We start from the raw sequence: 26269 nt of genomic DNA, 5'->3' as shown, positions 1-26269 counted from the left end.
ACAAACTATTACCCAGACTCATCAAGAGACAAAGGGAGATAAATAAAATCAATAAAATTAGAAATGAAAATGGAGAGATCACAACAGACAACACAGAAATACAAAGGATCATAACAGATTACTATCAGCAACTATATGCCAATAAAATGGAAAACTTGGAAGAAATGGACAAATTCTTAGAAAAGTACAACTTTCCAAAACTGAGCCAGAAAGAAATAGATAATCTTAACAAACCCATCACAAGCACAGAAATTGAAACTGTAATCAGAAATCTTCCAGCAAACAAAAGCCCAGGTCCAGATGGCTTCACAGCTGAAAATAAACAAATGGGACTTAATTAAAATTAAAAGCTTCTGTACAACAAATGAAACTCTAAGCAAGGTGAAAAGACAGCCTTCAGAATTGGAGAAAATAATAGCAAATGAAGCAACTGACAAAGAATTAATCTCACAAAGATGAATGCAACACCTGCAGCTCAATTCCAGAAAAATAATCGACCCAATCAAAAAATGGGCCAAAGACCTAAACAGACATTTCTCCAAAGAAGACATACAGATGGCTAACAAACACATGAAAAGATGCTCAACATCACTTATTATCAGAGAAATGCAAATCAAAACCACAATGATGTACCATTCCACACCAGTCAGAATGGCTGCTATCCAAAAGTCTACAAGCAATAAATGCTGGAGAGGGTGTGAAGAAAAGGGAACCCTCTTAGACTGTTGGTGGTAATGCAAACTAGTACAGCCACTATGGAGAACAGTGTGGAGATTCCTTAAAAACCTGGAAACAGAACTGCCATACAACCCAGCAATCCCACTGCTGGGCACACACACCAAGGAAACCAGAATTGAAAGAGACACGTGTACTGTTCATCGCAGCACTGTTTATAATAGCCAGCACTGTTCATCGCAGCACTGTTTATAATAGCCAGGACATGGAAGCAACCTAGATGTCCATCAGCAGATGAATGGATAAGAAAGCTGTGGTACATATATACAATGGAGTACTACTCAGCCATTAAAAAGAATACATTTGAATCAGTTTTAATGAGGTGGATGAAACTGGAGCCGATTGAAGTAAGCCAGAAAGAAAAACACCAATACAGTATACTAACACATTTATATGGAATGCGGATGGGAGACACATGTACACCTGTGGTGGATTCATGTTGATGTATGGCAAAACCAATACAATATTGTAAAGTAATTATCCTCCAATTAAAATAAATACATTTATATTAAAAGAGAAAACTATAGGACATCGATAAAGAAATTGAAAACAGATAAGAAAAATATCCTATACTCAGGCATCAGGAAAAATATTTTTAAAATACTTTCTACTGGGCCCAAGAGCCTAGAATCCCATTCTCCACAGCGAAGAGAGGCCACTTCCAAGAAAAAAAACATATACTGTAACTAGGAGTAGCCCCACCACTACAACTAGACAAAGCCTGTACACAACAAAGACACAGTGTAGCCTAAATTGAAAATAAAACAAAAAATAACTTTTAATAAAAAAGTCTATCAACAAAAGAAAAAAAACTGTGGACTTTATAAAATTAAAAATGTCTACTCTATGGGAGACCTTATTCATAAAACCAAAAGACAAAGTACATACTGCATGCTCAGTTGTTTCAGTCATGTCCTACTCTTTGTGACCCTATGGAATGTAGCCTGCCAGGCTCTGTCCATGGAATTCCCCAGACAAGAATACTGGAATGGATTGCCACACCCTCCTCCAGGGGATCCTCCCAGCCCAGGGGTTAAATCCACATCTTCTATGTCTCCTGCATTTGCAAGTGGGTTCTTTACCACTAGTGCCATTTGCAAAACACATATCTGAAAAAGGCTCTGAATCAAGTTATACCAAACGACCTCTTTAAAATTTGTTAAAGACTGAAATATACAGCTGGCCAAAGAAGATAAAGAGAGAGTAAATAATCATACAAGAGGTCACTTAAGATGCTGGTGGAATGCATGGACAGTCAACTTTGGAGGACAGCTTGGCACTTTTCTCCAAATATAAACAGTCTCATCTTAGGATCCAAGAAGTGTACCTCTTTTATTTAGACAACTGCTTTGCAAAACTGTGAAGTAAAATCTAGCCTCAAGTAATGTACAAGAGCTCTATACATAATAGTTAAAAACTTAAAGATATCAGGATATCCTTCCACAGATGCATTCATAAGTAAATTAGGACACAGACATGTCAAGGGGAGCACGAAACAGGATACCTAAAATATGCCCATTTGACAAAATGATTATTTTGGACTGATTAATTTTAAAAAACACCAGCACCAGGAGAATCTTGGAAAACCAAGTAGAAATGCCATTTTATGAAGCAGATTTACATTTATTAATGATATCTCCATCTGTAAGGGTGTGTCACTCTCTGGGCTAGGAATTGGATGATAACTAAATATCAAGAAAAGCTTGTCTAAGGAATGGACCTCCATGTTATTCTGCAAAACCACCATACCCTTATTTACTGTGCTTCACCTAATAACCTCCCTTAAATGGATTCTTCCATTCCCTAACCTTCTCCTTTCATTCTTAGTTGATGACAGCATTTAAAGCAAAGTCTTGGGCCATTTCTTGGACCAGTCTTGCAATGTAAAAGTCAAGAGATACCTGGAGTAACAGGCAAACGTGGCCTTGGAGCACTAAATGAATCAGGACAAAGGGTAACAGTTTTTCCAAGAGAACACACTTATCATAGCAAACACCCTCTTCCAACAACAGAAGAGAAGACTTTACACATGGACACAACCAGATGGTCAATACCAAAAACAGACTGATTTTATTCTTTGCAGCCAAAGATGGAGAAGCTCTATACAGTCAGGGAAAATAAGAATGAGAGCTGACTGGAGCCCAGATCATGAACTCCTTACTGCAAGATTCAGACTTAAATTGAAGAAAGCACGGAAAATCACTAGACCATTCAGGTATGACCTACATCAAATCCCTTATGATTATCCAGTGGAAGTGAGAAATAGATTCAAGGGATTATATCTGATAGACAGAGTGTCTGAAGAACTATGAATGGAGATTCATGACATTGTACAGGAGGCAGTGATCAAGACCACCCATAAGAAGAAGAAATGCAAAAAGGTAAAATGGTTGTCTCAGGAGGTCTTACAAATAGCTGAGGAAAGCAGAGAAGCTAAAAACAAAGGAGAAAGGAGAAAACACCCATTGGAATGCAGTTTCAAAGAATAGCAAGGAGAGATAAGAAAGCCTTCCTCAGGGATCAGTGCAAAGAAATAGAGGAAAACAATAGAATGGTAAAGACTAGAGATCTCTTCAAGAAAATAAGAGAAACCAAGGGAGCATTTCATGCAAGTTCAGTTCAGCTCAGTCGCTCAATCATGTCCGACTCTTTGCGACCCCATGAATCACAGCACGCCAGGCCTCCCTGTCCATCACCAACTCCCGGAGTTCACTCAGACTCATGTCCATCGAGTCCGTGATGCCATCCAGCTACCTCACCCTCTATCGTCCCCTTCTCCTTCTGCCCCTAATCCCTCCCAGCATCAAAGTCTTTTCCAATGAGTCAACTCTTCGCATGAGGTGGCCAAAGTACTGGAGTTTCAGATTCAGCATCATTCCTTCCAAAGAAATCCCAGGGCTGATCTCCTTCAGAATGGACTGGTTGGATCTCCTTGCAGTCCAAGGGACTCTCAAGAGTCTTTTCCAACACCACAGTTCAAAAGCATCAATTCTTCAGTGCTCAGCCTTCTTCACAGTCCAACTCTCACATCCATACATGACCACAGGGAAAACCATAGCCTTGACTAGACAGACCTTAGTCAGCAAAGTAATGTCTCTGCTTTTGAATACGCTATGTAGGTTGCTCATAACTTTCCTTCCAAGGAGAAAGCGTCTTTTAATTTCATGGCTGCAATCACCATCTGCAGTGATTTTGGAGCCCCCCAAAATAAAGTCTGACACTGTTTCCACTGTTTCCCCATCTATTTCCCATGAAGTGATGGGACCAGATGCCATGATCTTCGTTTTCTGAATGTTGAGCTTTCAGCCAACTTTTTCACTCTCCTCTTTCACTTTCATCAAGAGGCTTTTTAGTTCCTCTTCACTTTCTGCCATAAAGGTGGTGTCATCTGCATATCTGAGGTGATTGATATTTCTCCCGGCAATCTTGATTCCAGCTTGTGTTTCTTCCAGTCCAGGGTTTCTCATTATGTACTCTGCATAGAAGTTAAATAAGCAGGGTGACAATATACAGCCTTGACCAATTCCTTTTCCTATTTGGAAGCAGTCTGTTGTTCCATGTTTAGTTCTAAGTGTTGCTTCCTGACCTGCATACAGATTTCTCAAGAGGCAGATCAGGTGGTCTGGTATTCCCATCTCTTTCAAAATTTTCCACAGTTTATTGTGATCCACACAGTCAAAGGCTTTGGCATAGTCAATAAAGCAGAAATAGATGTTTTTCTGGAACTCTCTTGCTTTTTCCATGATCCAGCGGATATTGGCAATTTGATCTCTGGTTCCTCTGCCTTTTCTAAAACCAGCTTGAACATCTGGAAGTTCATGGTTCATGTATTGCTGAAGCCTGGCTTGGAGAATTTTGAGCATTACTTTACTAGCATGTGAGATGAGTGCAATTGTGCGGTAGTTTGAGCATTCTTTGGCATTGCCTTTCTTTGGGATTGGAATGAAAATGGACCTTTTCCAGTCCTGTGGCCACTGCTGAGTTTTCCAAATTTGCTGGCATATTGAGTGCAGCACTTTCACAGCATCATCTTTCAGGATTTGAAACAGCGCAACTGGAATGCCATCTCCTCCACTAGCTTTGTTTGTAGTGATGCTTTCTAAGGCCCACATGACTTCACATTCCAGGATGTCTGGCTCTAGATGACTGATCCCACCATCGTGATTATCTGGGTCTTGAAGATCTTTTTTGTGCAGCTATTCTGTGTATTCTTGCCATCTTAATATCTTCTGCTTCTGTTAGATCCATACCATTTCTGTCCTTTATCGAGCCCATCTTTGCATGAAATGTTCCCTTGGTATCTCTAATTTTCTTGAAGAGATCGCTAGTCTTTCCCATTGTTGTTTTCCTCTATTTCTTTACATTGAAGAAGGCTTTCTTATCTCTTCTTGCTATTCTTTGGAACTCTGCATTCACATGCTTATATCTTTCCTTTTCTCCTTTGTTTTTCACCTCTCTTCTTTTCACAATTATTTGTAAGGCCTCCCCAGACAGCCATTTCACTTTTTTGCATTTCTTTTCCATGGGGATGGTCTTGATCCCTGTCTCCTGTACAATGTCACAAACCTCTGTCCATAGTTCATCAGACACTCTATCTATCAGATCTAGGCCCTTAAATCTATTTCTCACTTCCACTGTATAATCATAAGGGATTTGATTTAGGTCATGAACTGAACTGAACTGAATGGTCTAGCGGTTTTCCCTACTTTCTTCAATTTAAGTCTGAATTTGGTAATAAGGAGTTCATGATCTGAGCCACAGTCAGCTCCTGGTCTTGTTTTTGCTGACTGTATAGACCTTCTCCATCTTTGGCTGCAAAGAATATAATCAAACTGATTTCGGTGTTGACCATCTGGTGATGTCCATGTGTAGAGTCTTCTCTTGTGTTGTTGGAAGAGGGTGTTTGCTATGACCAGTGCATTTTCTTGGCAAAATTCTATTAGTCTTTGCCCTGTTTCATTCCGCATTCCAAGGCCAAATTTGCCTGTTACTCCAGGTGTTTCTTGACTTCCTACTTTTGCATTTCAGTCCCCTATAATGAAAAGGACATCTTTTTTGGGTGTTAGTTCTAAAAGGTCTTGTAGGTCTTCATAGAACCATTCAACTCCAGCTGCTTCAGCGTTACTGGTTGGGGCATAGACTTGGATTACTGTGATGTTGAATGGTTTGCCTTGGAGACAAACAGAGATCATTCTGTTGTTTTTGAGATTGCATACAAGTACTGCATTTCAGACTCTTTTGTTGACCATGATGGCTATTCCATTTCTTATGAGGGATTCCTGCTCACAGTAGTAGATATAATGGTCATCTGAGTGAAATTCACCCATTCCAGTCCATTTTAGTTCGCTGATCCCTAGAATGTTGACGTTCACTCTTGCTATCTCGTTTGACCACTTCCAATTTGCCTTGATTCATGGACCTGACGTTCCAGGTTCCTATGCAATATTGCTCTTTACAGCATCGGACCTTGCTTCTATCACCAGTCACATCCACAGCTGGGTATTGTTTTTGCTTTGGCTCCATCTCTTAATTCTTTCTGGAGTTATTTCTCCACTGATCTCCTGTAGCATATTGGGCACCTACTGACCTGGGGAGTTCCTCTTCCAGTATCCTATCATTTTGCCTTTTCATACTGTTCATGGGGTTCTCAAGGCAAGAATACTGAAGTGGTTTGCCATTCCCTTCTCCAGTGGACCGCATTCTATCAAACCTCTCCACCATGACCCGCCTGTCTTGGGTTGCCCCACGGGCATGGCTTAATTTCATTGAGTTAGACAAGGCTGTGGTCCTAGTGTGATTAGATTGACTAGTTTTCTGTGAGTATGGTTTCAGTGTGTCTGCCCTCTGATGGCCCCTTGCAACACCTACCATCCTACTTTGGTTTCTCTTACCTTGGGCATGGGTTATCTCTTCACGGCTGCTCCAGCAAAGCACAGCCACTGCTCCTTACCTTGGACGAGGGTTATCTCCTCACCGCCACTCTTCCTGACCTTCAACATGGGATAGCTCCTCTAGGCCCTCCTGCGCCTGTGCATTTCATGCAAAGATGGGCACAATAAAGGACAGAAATGGTGGAGACCTAACAGAAGCAGAAGAGATTAAGAAGAGGTGGCAACAATACACAGCAGAATTGTACCAAAAAAGATCTTCATGAGCCGGATAATCACGATGGTGTGATCACTCACCTAGAGCCAGACATCCTGGAATGTGAAGCCAAGGGGGCCTGCGGATGCATCACTACAAACAAAGCTAGTGGAGGTGATGCAATTCCAGTTGAGCTATTTCAAATCCTAAAAGATGATACCGTTAAGGTGCTGCACTCTATATGCCAGCAAATTTGGAAAACTCAGCTGTGGCACAGGACTAGAAAAGGTTGTCAGTTTTCATTCCAATCCCAAAGAAGGGCAATGCCAAAGAATGTTTAAATTACCACACAATTGCACTTATCTCACATGCTAGCAAAGTAATGCTGAAAATTCTCTAAGCCGGGCTTCAACAGTAGATGAGCCATGGACGTCCAGATGTTCAAGCTGGATTTAGAAAAGGCAGAGGAATGAGAGGCAAAATTGCCAGCATCTGTTGGATCATCAAAAAGACTAAGGTGTATACTTGGAAGCAAAATAACTAGTTGTAGGACATGTATATCAAAACCATTACTGGCATAAACAAATTATTCTCCATAGTTATTGTGCTGACATACTTATTGCCCAATCTCCTTATCATATGTTCTCAGACTTTAACATTTTTGCCAGTCTCATAAGTATGAAGTGGCATTTTATTTCACATTTTTCCATTTCTTTCTGAAGTTGGCCATCTATGTTTATATTACTGGCTTATAATATTTGCATTTCTCCTTTAGTGAATTGTCCTTATATATATTTAAATAAATCTTTTTCAAATTCCATTGACTGTTTGACTACATTTTTAAAATTGATTTTAGGAAAGATCTTTATACAGTCTTGACATTACTGATTTACTTTTATGTTGTGCAAATATGTTTTCCCAATAAACTGCTTATTTTCTCAAAAATAAAAAAGACAAGCAAGTTTCAGAAAAACATCTACTTCTGCTTTATTTACTATGCCAAAGCCTTAGGCCAATTGATGCTTTTGAACTGTGTTTTTGGAGAAGACATTTGACAGTCCTTTGGACTGCAAGGAGATCCCACCAATCCATCCTAAAGGAAATAAGTCCTGAAGATTCTTTGGAAGGACTGACACTGAAGCTGAAACTCCAATACTCTGGCCACCTGATGCAACGAACTGACTCAAAAAAACTCTGATGCTGGGAAAGATTGAAAGAGGGAGGAGAAGGGGACGACAGAGGATGAAATGCTTGGATGGCATCACTGACCGGATGGACATGAGTTTGCACAAGCTCTGGGAGTTGGTGATGGACAGGGTGACATGGCGTGCTGCAGTCCGTGGGGTCGCAGAGAGTTGGATACGACTGAGCGACCAAACTGAAATAGAAAATCTACATGGCCTTGGGTTTGTCCTGTGTATCACGAGCTTTTGAGTTTTAACACACAACCTGTCAGTCCATAAAATAAAAATATTGTGGACTTTGTAAAATTAAGGAGATCTATTCTGAAAGACTTTATTCAGAAAATCAAGAAAATAATCCTACTTAAAATTGCATCTCCCAGCAAAACTAGGAAGTCAACCAAGGACTTCAAAGACCTACAAGCTAAAAACTGCAAGACACTGATCAATGCAACTGAACAACACAAAGATATATCCCAAGCTAATGGGTGAAAATTTCATTAAGGTGTCCATTCTAACCAAAGCAATGTACACATTCATGTGATCACTATCAACATTTCAGTGACATTTTTCAGGTAAATAAAAGCAATCTTAATGTGTGTGGAGTCACAAAAGACTCGGAAAAGCCCAAGTGATCCTGAGAAAAGAGAACAGGCTGGTGTTATCTCCCTCCTTGACTTCAATCAACATTATGCACCTAAAGGCACCACCGGATGTGTGGAACTGGCTCAGAGACAGGCACAGAGATCAAAGAGCTCAGAAATAAATCTACAGGCAAGGCATGTGGTCAGTTACTTCACAAGAAAGAAGTCAAGAACATACACCCAAGAAAGGGCAGTCCCCTCAATAAACTGTGCTGGGGAAAATGGATGCCATACACCAAGGAACAACACTAGACATCATTATATACCACAGACAAAAACTGACTAAAAACCCACAACTTTCCACATCAAGCCCTAATAGTCCTGAGTCCTCTGAAGACAGACACTCAGCAACAGCCACACACAGAAAGCTTCTTCCCAATTTTCCTCACCTTTTCCTTCAGTGGCACCACCTCCCTGCAGGTCCTGAGGAAATCAGACTCCTCTCAGACTCGACAGAACCCCACAATGTACCAAAGATGAAGCCCCAGCAGGTTCTGAGGAACCCAGGCTCCTGACAGCCTGAACTGAAACCCACAATGTCCCAAAGCTATAATGGGTCCTGAGGGGCCAGACTCCCATCACCCTGGATTGAACTCCAAAATGTATCAAAGCTGAAACCCCACTGGATCCTGAGAAGACCAGACTTTCATCAGCTTGAACTGAACCCCACAATGTATCAACATTAAAGCTCCAATGGGTCCTCCATGGCCAGAGTCCCATTTCACTGAACTGAACCCCACAAAGTCCCAAAGCTGAAACCCCAGTGGCTCCTGAAAAGACAAGACTTCTGTCAGCCTGAACTGAACCCCAGAAAGTCCTAAATCTGAAGCACCAGCAGGTCCTGAGGAGACCAGATTCCCTTCACCCTGGATTGAACCCCAAAATGTATCAAAGCTGAAACCCCAGTGGGTCCTGAGAAGACCAGACTCCTGTCAGCTTGAACTGAACACCACAATGTTTCTAAGTCAAAGCCCCAGTGGGTCCTCAGTGGCCAGACTCCCATCTTGAACTGAACCCCGCAATGTCCCAAAGTTGAAATCCCAGTGGGTCCTGAAAAGACCAGACTTCTGTAAGCTTGAACTGAACCCCACAAAGTCCCAAAGCTGAAGATCTAGCAGGTCCTGAGGAGACCAGACTCCCATCAGCCTGAGCTAACCCTACAATGTCCCAAAGCCAAAGCCATAATGATTCCTGAGTGGCCAGACTCCCATCACCATAGATTGAACCCCAAAATGTATCCAAGCTGAAACACCAGTGGGTCCTGAGGAGACAAGGCTCCGGTCAGACTGAACTGAACCCCACAATGTCCCAAAGCCGAAGCCCCAATGGGTCCTCAGTGGCTAGAACCCTGTCCGCCTGAACTGAACCCCACAAAGTCCCAAAGCTGAAACACCAATGAGTCCTGAGGAGACCCATCTCCTATCAGCCTGAAGTGAACCCCACAATGTTTCAAAGCCAAAACCCAAGCAGGTCCTGAGGAGACCAGGCTGCCTGTCTCCCTGAACTGAATTCCATAAAGTCCCAAAGCTGAAGCACCAGCAGGTCTTGAGGAGACTAGACTCCCATCTTCCTGAACTGAACCCCACAATGTCTCAAAGCTGAAATCACATGGGTCCTGTGGTGATCTATCTCCTGTCAGCCTGAGCTGAACTTCACACTGTCCCTAAGCTGAAGTCCTAGTGGGTCCTGAGGAGACCAGAGTCCTGTCAGTGGCCACCCCCAGCCACTGGAAGTGCTCCAGCAGAGTGGGGAGTTCCCCTAGGGGTGAGGGGAGTGTTAGGGACACGGGCCGTGCATTATCATGGACAGGCATGATTAAGCAGGTATGCAGGGGGCAGGACAAGGGCGAGGGAAGAAAGCTCCAGCTCTGAGTATTGTAGGTCCCCACTTTCTCAGACTGTGTGACCTAGGTGATATAGTCTTTGCAAGGAACAAGCTGAGTTACAGAGGCAGTAGGAGCAGGAGGTGATGTAAAATTTTAACATTTCCTCTTCAGGTTCAGGAACACGGAGGCCTCCCAGGTTCCCAGTTCCTTGTGCCCCAGTGACTGTCAGCTCCTCCTCCAGGGCGCATGGCCAACTCCAACACTAAGTCCGCTTTATACCCAAGGCCCTGGCCCAAGCCTAACCCCTCCATCAGGCCCTGATGAAGCTCCCTGCTCCCACAGTATATCTCATATCACACTGCAAAGTGGTCTTTTTGAAGTCTGAACAAGACCATGCCCCTCTACTCCCTGTGATTCACCTCACCTGATGAAGCCAGGCCTTCATACATTCCAGGGGACTGCAAGGAACTCATTCTCTCCAGACTCCACCTGTGTGGCCGCTGTCTATGCCCATCTATGTGGGCCTGCGGTGATCTCCTAAAATGAGGGTTATTTTATACAAAGAGAATGGAGTGAATGGTGGCCAACAAAGATGTGTCCTCCCAGAACAAGGCCATATATGGGCAAAGGTTCTTTGTAGATGTAGTTAAGGATCTCAATGTAAGCTCATGTAGGGTGAGGATGACTTTCAATCCAACTGACAGAGTCCTTTGAAGAAACGAAAGAGGACACAGAGGGGAAGCCTCTTAAAGGCAGAGGCAGAGATGGGAGGGAGGGGGCCAGAAGCCCAGGGTTGCAGTGAAAAAGAAAAAAGAGAAATGATTTTCTTTCCTTTCCTGAGAGCAAAGAAGATAAAGAGAAGAGTGAGCAGGACTGATCCCTCCTAGATTTTCCTTACTGCTCCTAATCTGTACTCTTTAACTAAGTTTGCTTTTCTGCCCCCTAACTCTACTTGACCTACACCTTGCACCTATTCTCCTTTAACCTCATGCTACTTACACCCTGGTGCTTGCCTTTCCCACCCCTGTAGTTTTCCAACCCTTGTAGACCGCCCCTTGTAGGTTTCTTTCTTTTTGCATTTCAGAAAGAAAGCAGCAGTGCAATGAATCAGAGACAAACAGACTTAGTTACTGGGCTACCTGATACCAGCTCTGCTTTTTGTGGAGTTTTATTGCTGTTGTTATTTCATAATTCTGTTTATTTATTTACTGTCTAATTTTGGCTGTACTGGGTCTTTGTTGCTGCACAGACTTTCCTCTAGTTGAGGAGACTGTGGGCTTCTCCTTTTTGCAGTGTGAGGGATTCTCATTCAACTATTGAGCTTGTGGTCAAAGCCTCAGAGCCACAACTGCTGAGCCCATGTGCTGCAACTACAGAAGCCCACACACCCTGGAGCCTGTGCTCCACAAAGAGAGAAGACACCACCACAAGAAGCCTTCACACCACAAGGAAGAGTAGACCCCCCTCTCTGAAAATAGAGAAAACCCGGGCACAGCAACAAAGACAGTGCAGCCAAAAATAGATAAATGAAATAAACAAGATAAATCAACACTTTAAAAAATGAAAGTAAAATAAATACTCAACAATGACCTACTGTATAGCACAGGCAACTACATGGAACACTTTGTAAAAACCTATAAGGGAAAAAATGTCAGGGTAGAAGGACGTGCACTCATCTTGTCCTGCGAGAACTCCAAAATTGCAACTTGCTGCTAAACAACCATCAACAGGATAATGTTAGATCCCACCAAAAAAGATACCCCACATGCAACGGCAAAGGAGAAGCCCCAACATGATGGTAGGAGGGGCAAAATTGCATTTATAATCAAACCCCATGCCCGCCAGAGACACCTGGAAGACTCAAGCAAAACCTTGTGTGCATCAGGACCAGAGGCACCACAGAGACTGACCAGACCTGCCTTTGAATGTTTGAGTGTCTTCTGCGGAAGCACGGGTCTGCAGTGGCCTGTTGCATGGAAAGGGGCTCTGGCTGCAGCAGACCTGGGGCACTTAGCATGTGGCATAAGCTCTCTTGGAGGATGTTGCCATTAGCTCCACCACAGAGCCGCCGAGCAGACAACCCACAAACTGCAGAACAATTATACCAAAGAAATTCTCGCACTGTTAAGAAAGTTCTAGGACCTACAACAGATTTCCCAACCTGGGGATCTAGCAAAGGGACTGAGAACCTCCAGGGAATTAGACTTTGGAAGCCAGAGGGATTAGATTACAGAACTTGCACAGGACTGGGGAAACAGACTCTTGGAGGGCACAAACAAAACCTTGTGTGCAGCAGGAGCCAGGAGAAAGGAGGAGTGTCCCCACATGAGACTCAGAATTCCCTGTGAGAATCCAGGAGTCTCTGGTGGAAGCGTGGGTCAACACTTTGGCCTCAGGCCAAACAATAGGGAGGGAACACAGCCTCCCCCATCTATAGAAAATTGGATTAAAGATTACTGAGGATGGCCCCACCAATCAGATCAAGGCTCAGTTTCCCCCACAGTCATTGTCTCCCATCAGGAAGCTTCCATAACTCTCCTATCCTTATTCATAAGAGGGGAGAGAAAATGAAAATCACAATCATAGAAAACTAACCAAACTGATCCCATGGACTACAACGTTATCTAACTCAATGAAACTATGAGCCATGCCGTGTACGGCCATCCAAGATGAATGGGTCATGGTGGAGTGTTCTGACAAAACGTGGTCCACTGGAGAAGGGAATGGAAACCACTTCAGTATTCTTGCCTTGAGAACCCCATTAATGGTATGAAAAGGCAAAAAGATGTGACACTGAGAGATGAACTCCCCAGGTCGGTAGGTGCCCAATATGCTACTGGAGAAGAGTAGAGAAATAACTCTGGAAAGAATGAAGAGACAGAGCAACAGTGAAAACAGTGCCCAGTTATGGATGTGACTGGTGATGAAAGTAAAGTCTGATGTAAGAAAGAACAATATTCCATAGCAACCTATAATGTTAGTTCTATGATCATGGTAAATTGGATGTGGTCAAATAGGAAATGGCAAGAGTGAACATTGACATTTTATGAATCAGTGAACTAAAATGGACTGGAATGGGCAAATTTAACTCAGATGATCATTGCATCTACTACTGTGAGCAAGAATCCCTTAGAAGACATGCAGTAGCCCTCATAGTCAACAAGAGTAAAAAATGCAGTACTTGCATGCAATCTCAAGAAGGACAGAATGATTTCTGTTCGTCTCCAAGGCAAACCATTCAACATCACAGTAATCCAAGTCTATGCCCCAACCACTAATTCCAAAGAAGCTGAAGTTGAATGGTTCTATGAGGACCTACAAGACATTCTAAAACTAATACCAAAAAAATGTGCTTTTCAGTATAGGGGACTGCGAAGCAAAAGTACGAAGTCAATCAGACTATACTACAAAGCTACAGTCATCAAGATAGTGTGGCACTGGCAAAAGGACAGAAATATAGATCAACCGAACAAAATAGAGAGCCCAGAGAAGAATCCCTGCACCTATGGACAACTTATCTGTGACAAAGGAGGCAAAAATATACAATGGAGAAAAGACAATCTCTTTAACAAGTGGTGCTGAGAAAACTGGTCAACTGCCTGTAAAAGAATGAAACCAGAACACTTTCTAAGACCACACACAAAAGTAAACTCAAAATGGAAGTGGGAGGGGGGTTCAGGATTGAGAACTCATGTACACCCATGGCTGATTCATGTCAATGTATGGGAAAACCAATACAGTATTGTAAAGCAAAATAAAGTAAAAATAAAAATTAAAAAAAAAAAAGAATTAAAGACTTATAATATCTTCTAAAAATAAATAGATAAATAAAGATCTACATGTAATACCAGAAACTGTAAAACTCCCAGAAGAAAACATAGGCAGAATACTCTTTGACATAAATCACAGCCAAGATCCTCTATGGCCCACCTCCCAGAGTAATGGATATAAAAGCAAAAATTAACAAACAGGACCTAATTAAATGTAAAAGTTTTTGCACAACGAAGGAAACAATGAGCAAGGTGAAAAGACAGCCTTCATAATGGGAGAAAATAATAGCAACCGAAACAACTGACAAAGAATCAATCTCCAAAATATACAAGCAGCTCATGGAGCTCAATACCAGAAAAATAAATGACCCAATCAAAAAATGGGCCGAAGAACTAAACAGACATTTCTCCAAAGAAGACATACAGATGGCTAACAAACACATGAAAAGATGCTCAACATCACTCACTATCAGAGACATGCAAATCAAAACTACATTGAGGGACCATCTCACCCCAGTCAGAATGGCTCCCATCTGAAAGTCTACAAACAATAAATGCTAGAGATGGTATGGAGAAAAGGGAACCTTCTTACACTGTTGCTGGGAATGCAAACTAGTATAGCCATTATGGAGAATAGCATGGACGTTTCTTAAAAAAAACTGGAAATAGAACTGCCATAGAACCAAGCAATCCAGCTGCTGGGCAAACACACCAAGGAAACAAGAATTGAAAGAGATGCCCATACCACAGTGTTCGTTGCAGCAATCCTTACAATAGCTAGGGCATGAAAGCAACCTAGATGTCCATAGACAGATGAATGGTTATGAAAGTTGTAGTACATATACACAGTGGAATATCACTCAGCTATTTAAAAGAACACATTTGAGCCAGTTCTAATGAGGTGGAAGAAACTGGAGCCTGTTATTCAGAGTGAAGTAAGTCAGAAAGAAAACCACTAATACAATATATTAACACATATATATGGAATTTAGAAAGATGGTAACACCGACCCTAAACACAACAGCAAAAGAGACACAGATGTAAAGAACAGACTTTTGGACTCTGTGGGAGCAGGGGAGGGTGGGATGCTAGGACAGAATAGCATTGAAACATGTATATTATCATATGTGAAACAGACGACCAGAAAGGCAAAGGTGTTGTCTGAGGAGGCCTCACAAATAGCTGAGAAAAGAAGACAAGCTAAAGGCAAAAGAGAAAAGGAAAAAGATACACCCATCTGAATGCAGAGTGCCATACAACAGCAAGGAGATATAAGAAAGACCTCTTAGGTGAACAATGTAAAAAGATAGAGGAAAACAAAAGAACGGGAAAGAATAGAGATCTGTTTAAGAAAATTAGAGATACCAAGGGAACATTTCATGCAAAGATGGGCACAGTAAAGGAAATAAATGCTATGGGCCATTTCTGAAGCAGTAGATACTAAGAAGAAGTGGCAAGAAAACACAGAAGAACTATACAAAAGAGATCTTAATGACCCAGAGAACCACGATGGTGTTATTAGTCATCTAGAGCCAGACATTCAGGAAAGCGATGTCAAATGGTCCTTAGGAAGCGTCACTACGAACAAAGCTAGTGGAGGTGATGGAATTCCAACTGAGCTATTTCAAGTCCTAAAAATAAGTGCTGCCCTCAATATGCCAGCAAATTTGGAAACCTCGGCAGTGGCCACAGGACTGGAAAAGGTCAGTTTTCATTCCATTCCCAAAGAAAGGAAATGCCAAAGAATGTTCAAACTATTGCACAATTGTCCTCATCTAACATGTTACCAAACAAATGCTCAAAATTCTCCAAGTGAGGTTTCAACATACGTGAACCAAGAACTTCTAGATGTTCAAGCTGGATTTAGAAAAGGGAGAGAACCTTAGATCAAATTACCAACATCCACTAGATCATAGAAAAAGTAAGAGAGTCCAGAAAAACATCTACTTCTGATTTATTGACTAGGCCAAAGCCTTTGACTGTGTGGATCACAACAAACTGTTGGAAAATTCCCAAAAGATGGGAATACCAGACCACCTTACCTGCCTCCTGAAAAATCTGTATGAAGGTCAAGAAGCAACAGTTAGGACCAGACATGGAAAAACGCACTGGTTCTAAATTAGGGAAAGCATATGTCAAGGTTGTATATTGTCACCATGTTTAATTAGGTGTGGAGTACATCATGCAAAATGCCAGACTGGATGAAGCACAAGCTGGAATCAAGATTGCCAAGAGAAATATCAATAAACTCAGATATGCAGATGACACCACCCTTATGACAGAAAATGAAGCAGAACAAAAGAGCCTCTTGATTAAAGTGAAAGAGGAGAGTCAAAAGGCTGACTTAAAACTCAACATTCAGAAAACAAAGATTATGGCATTCGTTTCCATCACTTCATGGCAAACAGACTGGGAAACAATGGAAACAGTGAGAGACTTTATTTTCTTGGGCTCCAAAATCCCTGGAAATGTGACTGCAGCCATAACATTCAAAGATGCTTGCTCCTTGGAAGAAAAGCTCTAAGCAACCTAGACAGCATATTAAAAAGCAGAGACATTACCTTGCCAACAAAGTTCCATCTAGTCAAAGCTATGGTTTTTCCAATAGTCATGTATGGAAGTAAGAGTTGGACTACAAAGAAAGCTAAGTGCCCAAGAATTGACGCTTTGAACTGTGGTGTTGGAGAAGACTCTTGAGAGTCCCTTGGACTGCAAGGAGATCCAACTAGTCCATCCTAAAGGAACTCAGTCTTGAAGATTCATTGGAAGGACAGATATTGAAGCTGAAGCTCCAATACTTTGGCCACCTGATGCAAAGAACTGACTCACTGGCAAAGACCCCAATGCTGGGAGAGATTGAAGGTGGGAGGAGAAGGGGATGACATAAGATGAGATGGTTGGATTGTATCACCATCTCTATGGACATGAGTTGAGCAAGCTCTGGTAGTTAGTGATGGACAGGGAGCCTGGTGTACTGCAGTCCTTGGGATCACAAAAAGTCACACACGACTGAGTGACTGAACTGAACTGATAAGGGAAAAGAATATTAAGAATAGATATCTATATCTACACCAGACTAGCTGGAACATAAATGAAATGAAGTCACTCAGTCATGTCCAACTCTTTGCGACCCTGTGGATTGTAGCCCACCAGGCTCCTCTGTCCATGGGATTCTCCAGGCAAGAATACTGGAGTGGGTTGCCATTTCCTTCTCCAGGGGATCTTCCCGACCCAGGGATCTAACCCAGGTCTCCTGCATTGCAGGCAGACACTTTAAACCTCTGAGCCACCAGGGAAGCTAGAACATAAGGGATGCTGAATGGTGACTGGTTCTGACTCTCAAGACTTCAATCAACTGAAGCTTGGAATCTCACACAGCCCAAGACCCTTAATGAACATGCCTGTAAAGGTAAAGTGTTAGTCACTCACTTGTGTCTGACTCTTTGCAACACCATGGACCACCAGGCTCCTCTGTCCATGGGATTCTCCAGGCAAGAATACTGGAGTGCATTGCCATGCCCTCCTATGGGGATCTTCCCCACCTAGGGACTGAACCTGGGTCTTCTGCTGTGGGCAGATTGTTCACTGTCTGAGCCACCATGGAAGCCTCAACATGCCTGTTTCCATAGATTAAAGCTTCCCACCTTTGCACTTTAGAGAGACAGTGCTTCAGAAAGCTCCACGGCATTCTCCATAGTCCTGCAAGTAATACACTTTTCCTTCCCGTGAGCTTTGGCTGGGTTGTATCTTCTGGCTCAACACCACCATGAGATGAACTCACTTTTCTGGTAACATTTCTCCATCCAGACTCCCAACCACCACTTGATACTAATTCTACAGTCAGTACTCTTGCTTCCAATACACGGAAATCACTTTTTTTTTTTTTTCTGTGAGCAATCTAGCTAAGGGCCAGAAAACAGTGTCCCTATTTTATCTTGAGAAGCCAGTAGGTGTCAAGCAAACTCATCTCTGTGGATCCATTGTCCTCCACTTCAATGCCTCGTTTTACCGAAGACACCTGCAAGACTTTGAGTTTTTATTTATACCTGATTTTTTAAGGCTTTTGATACTTACATTAAATATACAGACTACTCATGCCACTTCTACTTTGAGATTAAAAATCCTCCAAGTTTTTTCTTTCTTATTCCATGTGTTGCATTTAAATGTTTGACCATATGTTGTTTATCTTGTGTCTCATCAGAATTTAGTTAATTACACAGTTTTCCCCTGAATAATGCAGTACTCACCACATAGAGTTCTTCCGCAAACTAGATTTGACCAGCTATGGCACAGGTGGGCCTAGGAGAAAATCCGGGAGAATCACTACAGTCTGGTGGAGTCGTGATTCCAGTTGAGGGCACTGGAAGAAAACATCCAGCCTGAGGACAATGCGCCCACTTGAGGATCCAGGCCTAAGAGGCCACGCCTGAAAACAAGTGCGCCTGCGCACTGGAGGCTTTTTGACAGACACGCCCCTGAGCCGCCATTCCCCCAGCTTTTGGGCGGGGCCTCCTTCACTCTTTGCACCCTCCCGGTGCCTATTGGCTGGACTGCCTCGCTTGCAGCCCCGATTGGTCACTTGTGCCTGGAACCGTACAAGACGGCTGCGCCCCCTTCACTTTGCTTCAGCGCGGGAGGAGTAGCCGCTGAGCTGTTATCCCGACAAGGGTTGGGGTCGGAAGTCCCGCAGAACAGCAAGGAGACTGAACGGAACGCACCCTGCACAACCCTCATAAGCTCTCAGAGTGACGGCTTCTAATTCCAGGGTGAGAGGCCCCAAATCCCATCAGCTTTGAGGAACCTGGGTCCTAACCTGAGGAGAGCTCGCAATTCGTCATCTTCAGGGACTCCAAGTCCCTTCACTTGCAGAAACACTGAATACCCTAGTGCTGCGACTCTCAAATACCTAGAGTAACCCCAGTTCCCGTCAGCCTGAGGCACCCTCAAAATAGCACCCGCAGAGAGACCAAATTTCCTTAACCTCAGAGACCCTGAATACCTCAGCCTGGGAGCTCTTAAAACTCTTTGTCCTCAAGACCCCACTGTCCTCCCTGTCAGGGACTTAAAGCCCGTTAATAAGAAACCTCCGATTTCCTCAGCTTCAAAGATCCCAAGTTCTCTCAGGCTGCGCATTTGACATCAGCTGAAAGATCCCCAGTCCCCTCTGAGGATCCCAGTTCCTTCAGCCCCTGTGTCCCAGATCTCCTCAAGCTGAACAACTTTTCCCTTAAACGTAGAACCCATGTTGGCCCAGATTTTTCACAGTCCCCAGGGGCAGATCCTCAAAACCCTTCTTAGAGAAATATTCCCTCTCCTGCACTGGAACAGAGCCCTGATTTCAGCCTGAACCCAGGTCAGCAGTTAGGGGCTTCCACGTCTCCTCAAGATTCCCTCTGTCACCCACAGACACATCCCTCCCAGTGCCTTTCCTCAGAGGCACTGAATTGTAGGGGAACCAAAGAAACCATATCTAGTTCACGTTAGGGTGGCCTGTCATAGCTGGTCAGAATCTGTCCACCCCACCAACACCCTCACTCTGACTTTCCCTACACCTTCCCGCCATAGATACTCCACCCAAGGAAGACAGACCAGGCTCTGGACAGTGGTCTGGGCTATCTCAGCATCTTCTCCTTCCATAGGCACCTTGGCATTGAGGCATTCCCATGGCCATGAGCTGAAACAGGTCTCCACAGGAGAGAACTGAGGGAGATGCTGGGAGAACAGAGTGGAAGCTCATGGTGAGAGGCAGAGGTGGCAAAGCTGGGCTCTAAGCCAGCTCTATAGGAAGGACACAGCCCCAGTCCCTAAAGGAAAACAGACTGCTTGACTGGGCAGTTGAGTGAACTTCTCTGTGAATGTACACAGGATGGGAATGCCTGATCCTGAGACGGTGGTGTGGAGCAGGACAAAACAGGACACTAGCATCATCAACTGCTCTGTGTCCAGCGAGAGTTAGGAAAATGCTCAGTGTTTTTTCAGTTAAGTAGGACACAGGCAGGAAGGAAAGTCTTTGTCCCTGTCTCACAGAGACCATCCAGTAGCTTCAGGCTAGTCCCTGCACAAAAGGTGGAGGAGAAGTCAGCTCTAAGGTCTGACTTATATTAGTAAGTCCCTGATGAAATCTATTATTTTCCTTAGGCCAAAGGTGCTTTCAAAGACATTTCCATATACTTCTCCAAGGAAGAATGGGCAGAGATGGGAGAATGGGAAAAAATCTGATATGGGAATGTGAAAAGGAACTGTGAAGCGCTAATTGCTATAGGTAACAGGAAGTGCTGGGTGCCTGTGAGCCTGGGAAACATGAAACAGATCTTCAGCCTCCGTGTTTCCTTGGCTCTCTATTAGGTGGCTTCATCTGCTCACAGTTCCCTTCTGTGTGGAGACTAACCTGCAGGAAATTTTTATTGTTTTACCAAAGTGGGATTGACCCTGGCAGTGCAGAGCTCACCTCTTGCCTTGTTCTACATGCTCCCAGCCCATCCTACTGATTTCCCTGACTTTGTGACACTTTCCATTGCTTCTGTGCTTTGTGCCTCCTTCTTACAACATATATTTTGCTTCTTTCCAGGTTTCAGAGCCACTCGACCAGCTTTCATGCATCACCGCAGGCAGGTCATCAAACCCCAGGGAAATGATACTGAGGATTCTGATGAAGAATGGACACCATGGCAGCAAGGTGAGGGGCCAGGAGGATGTAGAGGTGTCTTCCCAAAACCAGCCTGGGCTAAGGTCTCAACTGCGTCTCAGCCATTAGCAAAGAAAACATAATTTTCAGCATTCTGAAGTGGTTGTGGCTGAATATTGACATAAGCCTGAATGAAGATGAATGTATAGGTTTTCCAGTGTAATTCTCAAAAGCTTTTTGTTTAAAATTTATGATTCTTTTTTAAAAGAATTATTTTTGCTAAATATTCTTAATGAAAGGCAATTAAAGATACCTTAGGCTATAAATTCACCAAAGAGATTTCTAATATTAATCTCATAATAATTCAGTTATTGGAGTAAATCTCTTAGAAGAGCAAATGATTAACATATTATGTCAAGATACATTATTTAAGTGTGTATAAAAAAATAACACCACATGATCTTCTTACCCTAAGGTGAAACAAATTCTTTGTTTTGAATCTGGGAAAGGGTTTGAGAGAACTCTATATTCTCCCTGATCTTTCCCACATTTCACTGACCAGAAACAGCCTCAGGTAAATAAAAAATTAAGTACACTCATTATAAAATAAAAGTGAGCAGCTCATTTTCTCTTCTGTTGCTCAGAGAGTTTAGAAGAGGTAATCTGCCTAGACTGGAGAAAACAATTTTGATAGTTCTAGGATTCTCCATCAATGGATTTCTGTTCTCCCATATTTTTAAAAATTATTTATTTAATTTTGGATGCACTGGGTCTTCGCTGCTGTGCAGGGGCTTTCTCTGGTTGCAGTGACTGGCTTCTTGTGGCAGAGCACATGTAGGCTCAGTAGTTTGTGACACACAGGCTTAGTTGCCCTACAGAAAATGGACTCTTCCTGGACCAGCTACTGAACCTGTGTCCTCTACATGGGCAGGCAAATTCTCATCCACTCTGCCACCAGGGAAGACCATCTATTCCCTTAGGTTATGAAAACTAGTGTAAGAGAAATGAAAACCAAAGGTTTTGACATGAAGAGAGATTCTTCATAGGGAATACATACCCCATGGTTCACCACACCTCTGCTGCTGCTGCTGCTAAGTCGCTTCAGTCATGTCCGACTCTGTGCGACTCCATAGATGGCAGCCCACCAGGCTCCCCAGTCCCTGGGATTCTCCAGGCAAAAACACTGGAGTGGGTTGCCATTTCCTTCTCCAGTGCATGAAAGTGAAAAGTGAAAGTGAAGTTGCTCAGTCATGTCCAAATCTTAGCGACCATATGGACTGCAGCCTACCACACTCCTCCATCCTTGGGATTTTTCAGGCAAAAGTACTGGAGTGGGGTGCCATTGCCTTCTCCCACCATACCTCTACACATCTTTATTTACCTTCTTAATTTCTGAGTGTATGGTACACTATTGCTAACTATGTACACATTGCTCTACAGCAAATCTGTAGAACTTTTTCATCTTGCATAACTAAAGCCTTACACACACTGAGCAACAATTCTCCAATTCTTTCTCCTCATAGTCCTTGGCAACCACAATTGTATTTTCTGTTTCCATGGATTTGATTAATTTAGGTACCTCACAGAAGTGGAATCATGCAATATTTGTCTTTTTTTGATTGGTTCATTTCGCTTAGCATAATATCATCAAGGCTCATCCCTGAGGTCACATATGCTAAAATTCTTTTTTAAGGCTTCAAAACATTCCATTGTGTGCATGGGTATATAATATATATGATATATATAATCTTTATCTGTTTATCCACCAATGAACATTTAGATTGTTTCCGCATCTTGCCAACTGGGAATAATGCTGCAATGACCATAGATGTGCACAAGATTTATTCAAGATCTTGCTTTCAAATTTTTATGGAAATACAGCAGTTCTAATTTTCTGAGGAAACTCCATACTGTTTTCTGTAAAGGTTGAAACATTTTACATTTCCAACAATAGTGTATAAGTGTTCCAATTTCTCCATATCCTTACGAAACTTGCTATTGTCCTCTTATTCATATTGGCCATCACAGAAGATATGAGATAATTTCCATTGTGGTTTAATTTGTATTTCCCTATTAGTAATATTGAGCATCTTTTCATATGTTTATTGGCATTTGTGGATGTTCTTTGGAGAAATGTCTATTCAATGCCTTCTCCCACCATGTTCGTCAGCTCAGGCTGCCATAATGAAACAGACTGCATGGCTTAAACCACAGAAGGTTGTTTTCTTCCAATGCTGAAGCATGGAAGTGTGATATCAGGGTGCCATTGTGGTCAATCAGGTTCTCCTCCTGGCTTATAAGTAGCCTTCATATTGGTGTATACTTATGAACCCCTTATCAGATACATATTTTACAATATTTTCTACCATCCTGTAGTTTGTCTTTCACTCCGTTCCTTTGTTTCACTCTATTCATCCATTTCACTTTGTGTCCTTTGTTGCACAGAGGTTTTAAGATTAACATAATCTCATTTGTCTATTTTTACCTTGTTACTAATACTTGTGCACTTGGTATCATATCTAAGAAATCATTCCTGATTCATGTCATGAAGCTTCACCCTTGTTTTCTTCTAAGAGTCTTATCAAGTCTTACATTTAGGTCTTTAATCCATTCTGAGTTGATTTTTCTTTGTGATGTAAGATCTTCATTATTTTGCATATGGATATTTTTTTTCTCCAGGGCAACTTGTTACAGGGATTAAACTTTCCCTGTTGTCTTGACACCCTTGATAAAGATCATTAGACCATGTATCCAAGAGTTTATTTCTGGCTGTCTATGCTGTTCCATTTATTGGTACATCTGTCTTTATGCCAGTGGGCTTCCTCAGTGGCTCAGCAGGTGAAGAATCTGCCTTCAGTGCAGGAGACGCAGGAGATGTGGGTTCAATCCATGAGTTAAGAAGATCCCCTGGAGAAGGAAATGGCAATCCCCTCCAGTATTCTTGCCTGAGAAATCCCCTGGACAGAGGAGCCTTGTGGGCTACAGTCTAAAAGGTCCCAAAGAGTCAACATGACTGAATGACTAAGCATGCACTTTATGCCAAAACTACACTTTTTGGTTCCTGTACCTTTGTAATATGTTCTGAAATCAGAGGCCTCCAGCTTTTCTGTTCTTTCTAAGATTTTTTTGTCTATTTGGGGTCCTCTGAGATTCCATATTAACTGTAGGATGGACTTTCTATATCTGAAAAAAATTCCATTGGGATTTTAATAAGAATGACACTGAATCTTTAAATTGCTTTGGGTAGTATGAACAGCTTAATAATATTAAGTCTCCACATCCATAAATGTGAGACACCTTTCTATTTACTCTTGTCAGATTCCATTCAGCAATATTTTGTAATTTTCAATGTATAATTATTTCATCTCCTTAAGTTTACTCCCAATTATTTCATTCTTTTTGATACTATTATAAATAAGATTATTGGGACTTCTCTGGGGGTCCACTTGCTAAGAATCCACACTCCCAATGCAGAGAACTTGAGGTCAGTCCCACATCAGGGAACAAGATCCTACATGCCACAACAAAGACCTGGCACAAATAAATAAATATTTTTTTTTAATTCAAATTAGCTCTTGACTACAGCTTTAAAAATATAAATAAGATTGTTTTCTTATTTTCCTATCTGGAATGTTGATTGTTCATGCATATATTTGAATGTTGATTCTGTACTGTGCAACTTTCTGTGCAGGTTTTTTTTGTGTGTGGAATTTTAAAGATTTTCTAAAATCATGTCCTCTGTGAACAGACATAATTTTACTTCTTTATTTCCAAATGGAAGCCTTTGGTTTCCTTTTCTAATCTAATGCCTTAAGACTTCTAATATTATGTTGAACAGAAATGTTGAGAATGGGGATCCTAGCCTTTTTTCCTTGATCTTAGAAGTTTTCAGCTTTTCACTGATGACTGTGATGTTAGAGATGGACTTTTCATATTTACCTTTATTATATTGCAGTCACTTCCTTCTATTTCTACTTTGTTGAATATTTTTGTCATGAAAGGCTAGTAAATTTATTATATACTTTATGGACCTCAGATGAAGCACAAATGAAGTTTCTTTTTTTAATTTTAAGAAAATTATGTAATGCTCCCAGTGGAAGCATAGGAGTTGATGATACAGAAATCGGTTTCCATTCCTCCTTTGCTATTCCTTGTCCTTGTCACTCTCTGGCTCAGAATTCTGTGTCCTTAATTAGAATACTCAGAGACTGGAAATATTTACCCATCAAAACACTATTCCTCATCATTTTCTAGGTAAACCTTCTAGGAAGGCCTTCAGAGTGGAGCACAGAAAACACCAAAAGGTGAGTATTTCCCAAATCCTATTGACAAAAAAATCCTCTTCATGGATCCAGTAACAGGTGAGAATAGGAGAAAACACAGAAATCCTGGAGACTGCTGCCTTCCTGTCCTGAAGCTTTAGCACAATGTCTGATATCATCACCATCTTTATAGTTAGTAAGAACAGCAACAATAGTAGGCTGTTCTATTTGTTATATTATTTTCACAATATTATAGACTTTAAGCCTTTTATGTGAATAAATTTACTTAAACCTTAAAACAATCCTACAGTACCTATAAGTAGGTATATAGCTATCACCATTATAGATCAAGAAACTGAGGTAAAAAAAAAATGTTTGATTATGTATCAGTGGTAGTGCAATCTAATCCAAAGCACCTTCTCTAAACCCCTTACAAACTGGTTAAAACTTTCATAGGTCAATAAAGTTTATTCATACATCTTAATATCATTCATCTGAGAGATGTTTTAAAACTCAGTTCTTTTGTGCTGTGCTAGTCAGGGCGGACTCTGGGAGTTGGTGATGGACAGGGAGGCCTGGCATGCTGCAGTTCATGGGGTCACAAAGAGTCAGACACGACTGAGTGACTGAACTGAACTGAGTGAGGGCTATGCTAAGACATCTGACTAAGGGAAGCTTTAGGACATGTTGGGCAGTTTGTAGAGTGGATGGTCCAAGATGAAGAAGCTTAAGGATATGTTGGGCAGTTTGTAGAGTGGACGGTCCAAGATGAAGAAGGCGACATGATCCCTACCTCAGAGCCTCCCACTCTAATAAGAGGAAGCAACTCGCAGCCATGACAAACCTCAGGTTTATGACTCAAAAACAATAAATAAGAAAATAACTGTAGGATGCAGTCCTAAGATGGTGGAGGAATAGGATGGGGAGACCACTTTCTCCCCCACAAATACATCAAAAGAACATTTGAATGCTGAATAAATTCCACAAAACAACTTCTGAATGCAGGCACCCAGAAAGGCAGCCCATTGTCTTCGAAAGGGGACAGGAAAAAAATATAAAAGATAAAAAGAGAGACAAAAGAGGTAGGGACAGAGATCCATCCCGGGAAGGGAGTCTTAAAAAAGAGAGAAGTTTCCAAACACC

At 42.1% G+C, this 26269-nt stretch overlaps 1 protein-coding gene across 1 annotated transcript in view; it reads left to right on the top strand.

Annotated features, from left to right (window-relative positions):
- The window catches only part of LOC128069480 (histone-lysine N-methyltransferase PRDM7-like), a 132176-nt gene that overhangs the window by 60838 nt on the left and 45069 nt on the right, over window positions 1–26269 (top strand). Inside the window, 3 exon segments of the mRNA XM_052662663.1 lie at window positions 20378–20501; window positions 20808–20915; window positions 25119–25168. Of these exon segments, the coding sequence (XP_052518623.1) occupies window positions 20378–20501; window positions 20808–20915; window positions 25119–25168 (282 nt within the window).

Source organism: Budorcas taxicolor, chromosome X (assembly GCF_023091745.1).
Source record: "Budorcas taxicolor isolate Tak-1 chromosome X, Takin1.1, whole genome shotgun sequence".
Taxonomy (NCBI): domain Eukaryota; kingdom Metazoa; phylum Chordata; class Mammalia; order Artiodactyla; family Bovidae; genus Budorcas; species Budorcas taxicolor.
Note: the sequence above shows the minus strand (reverse complement) of the source record. Positions and strands in the feature narration are given on the sequence as shown.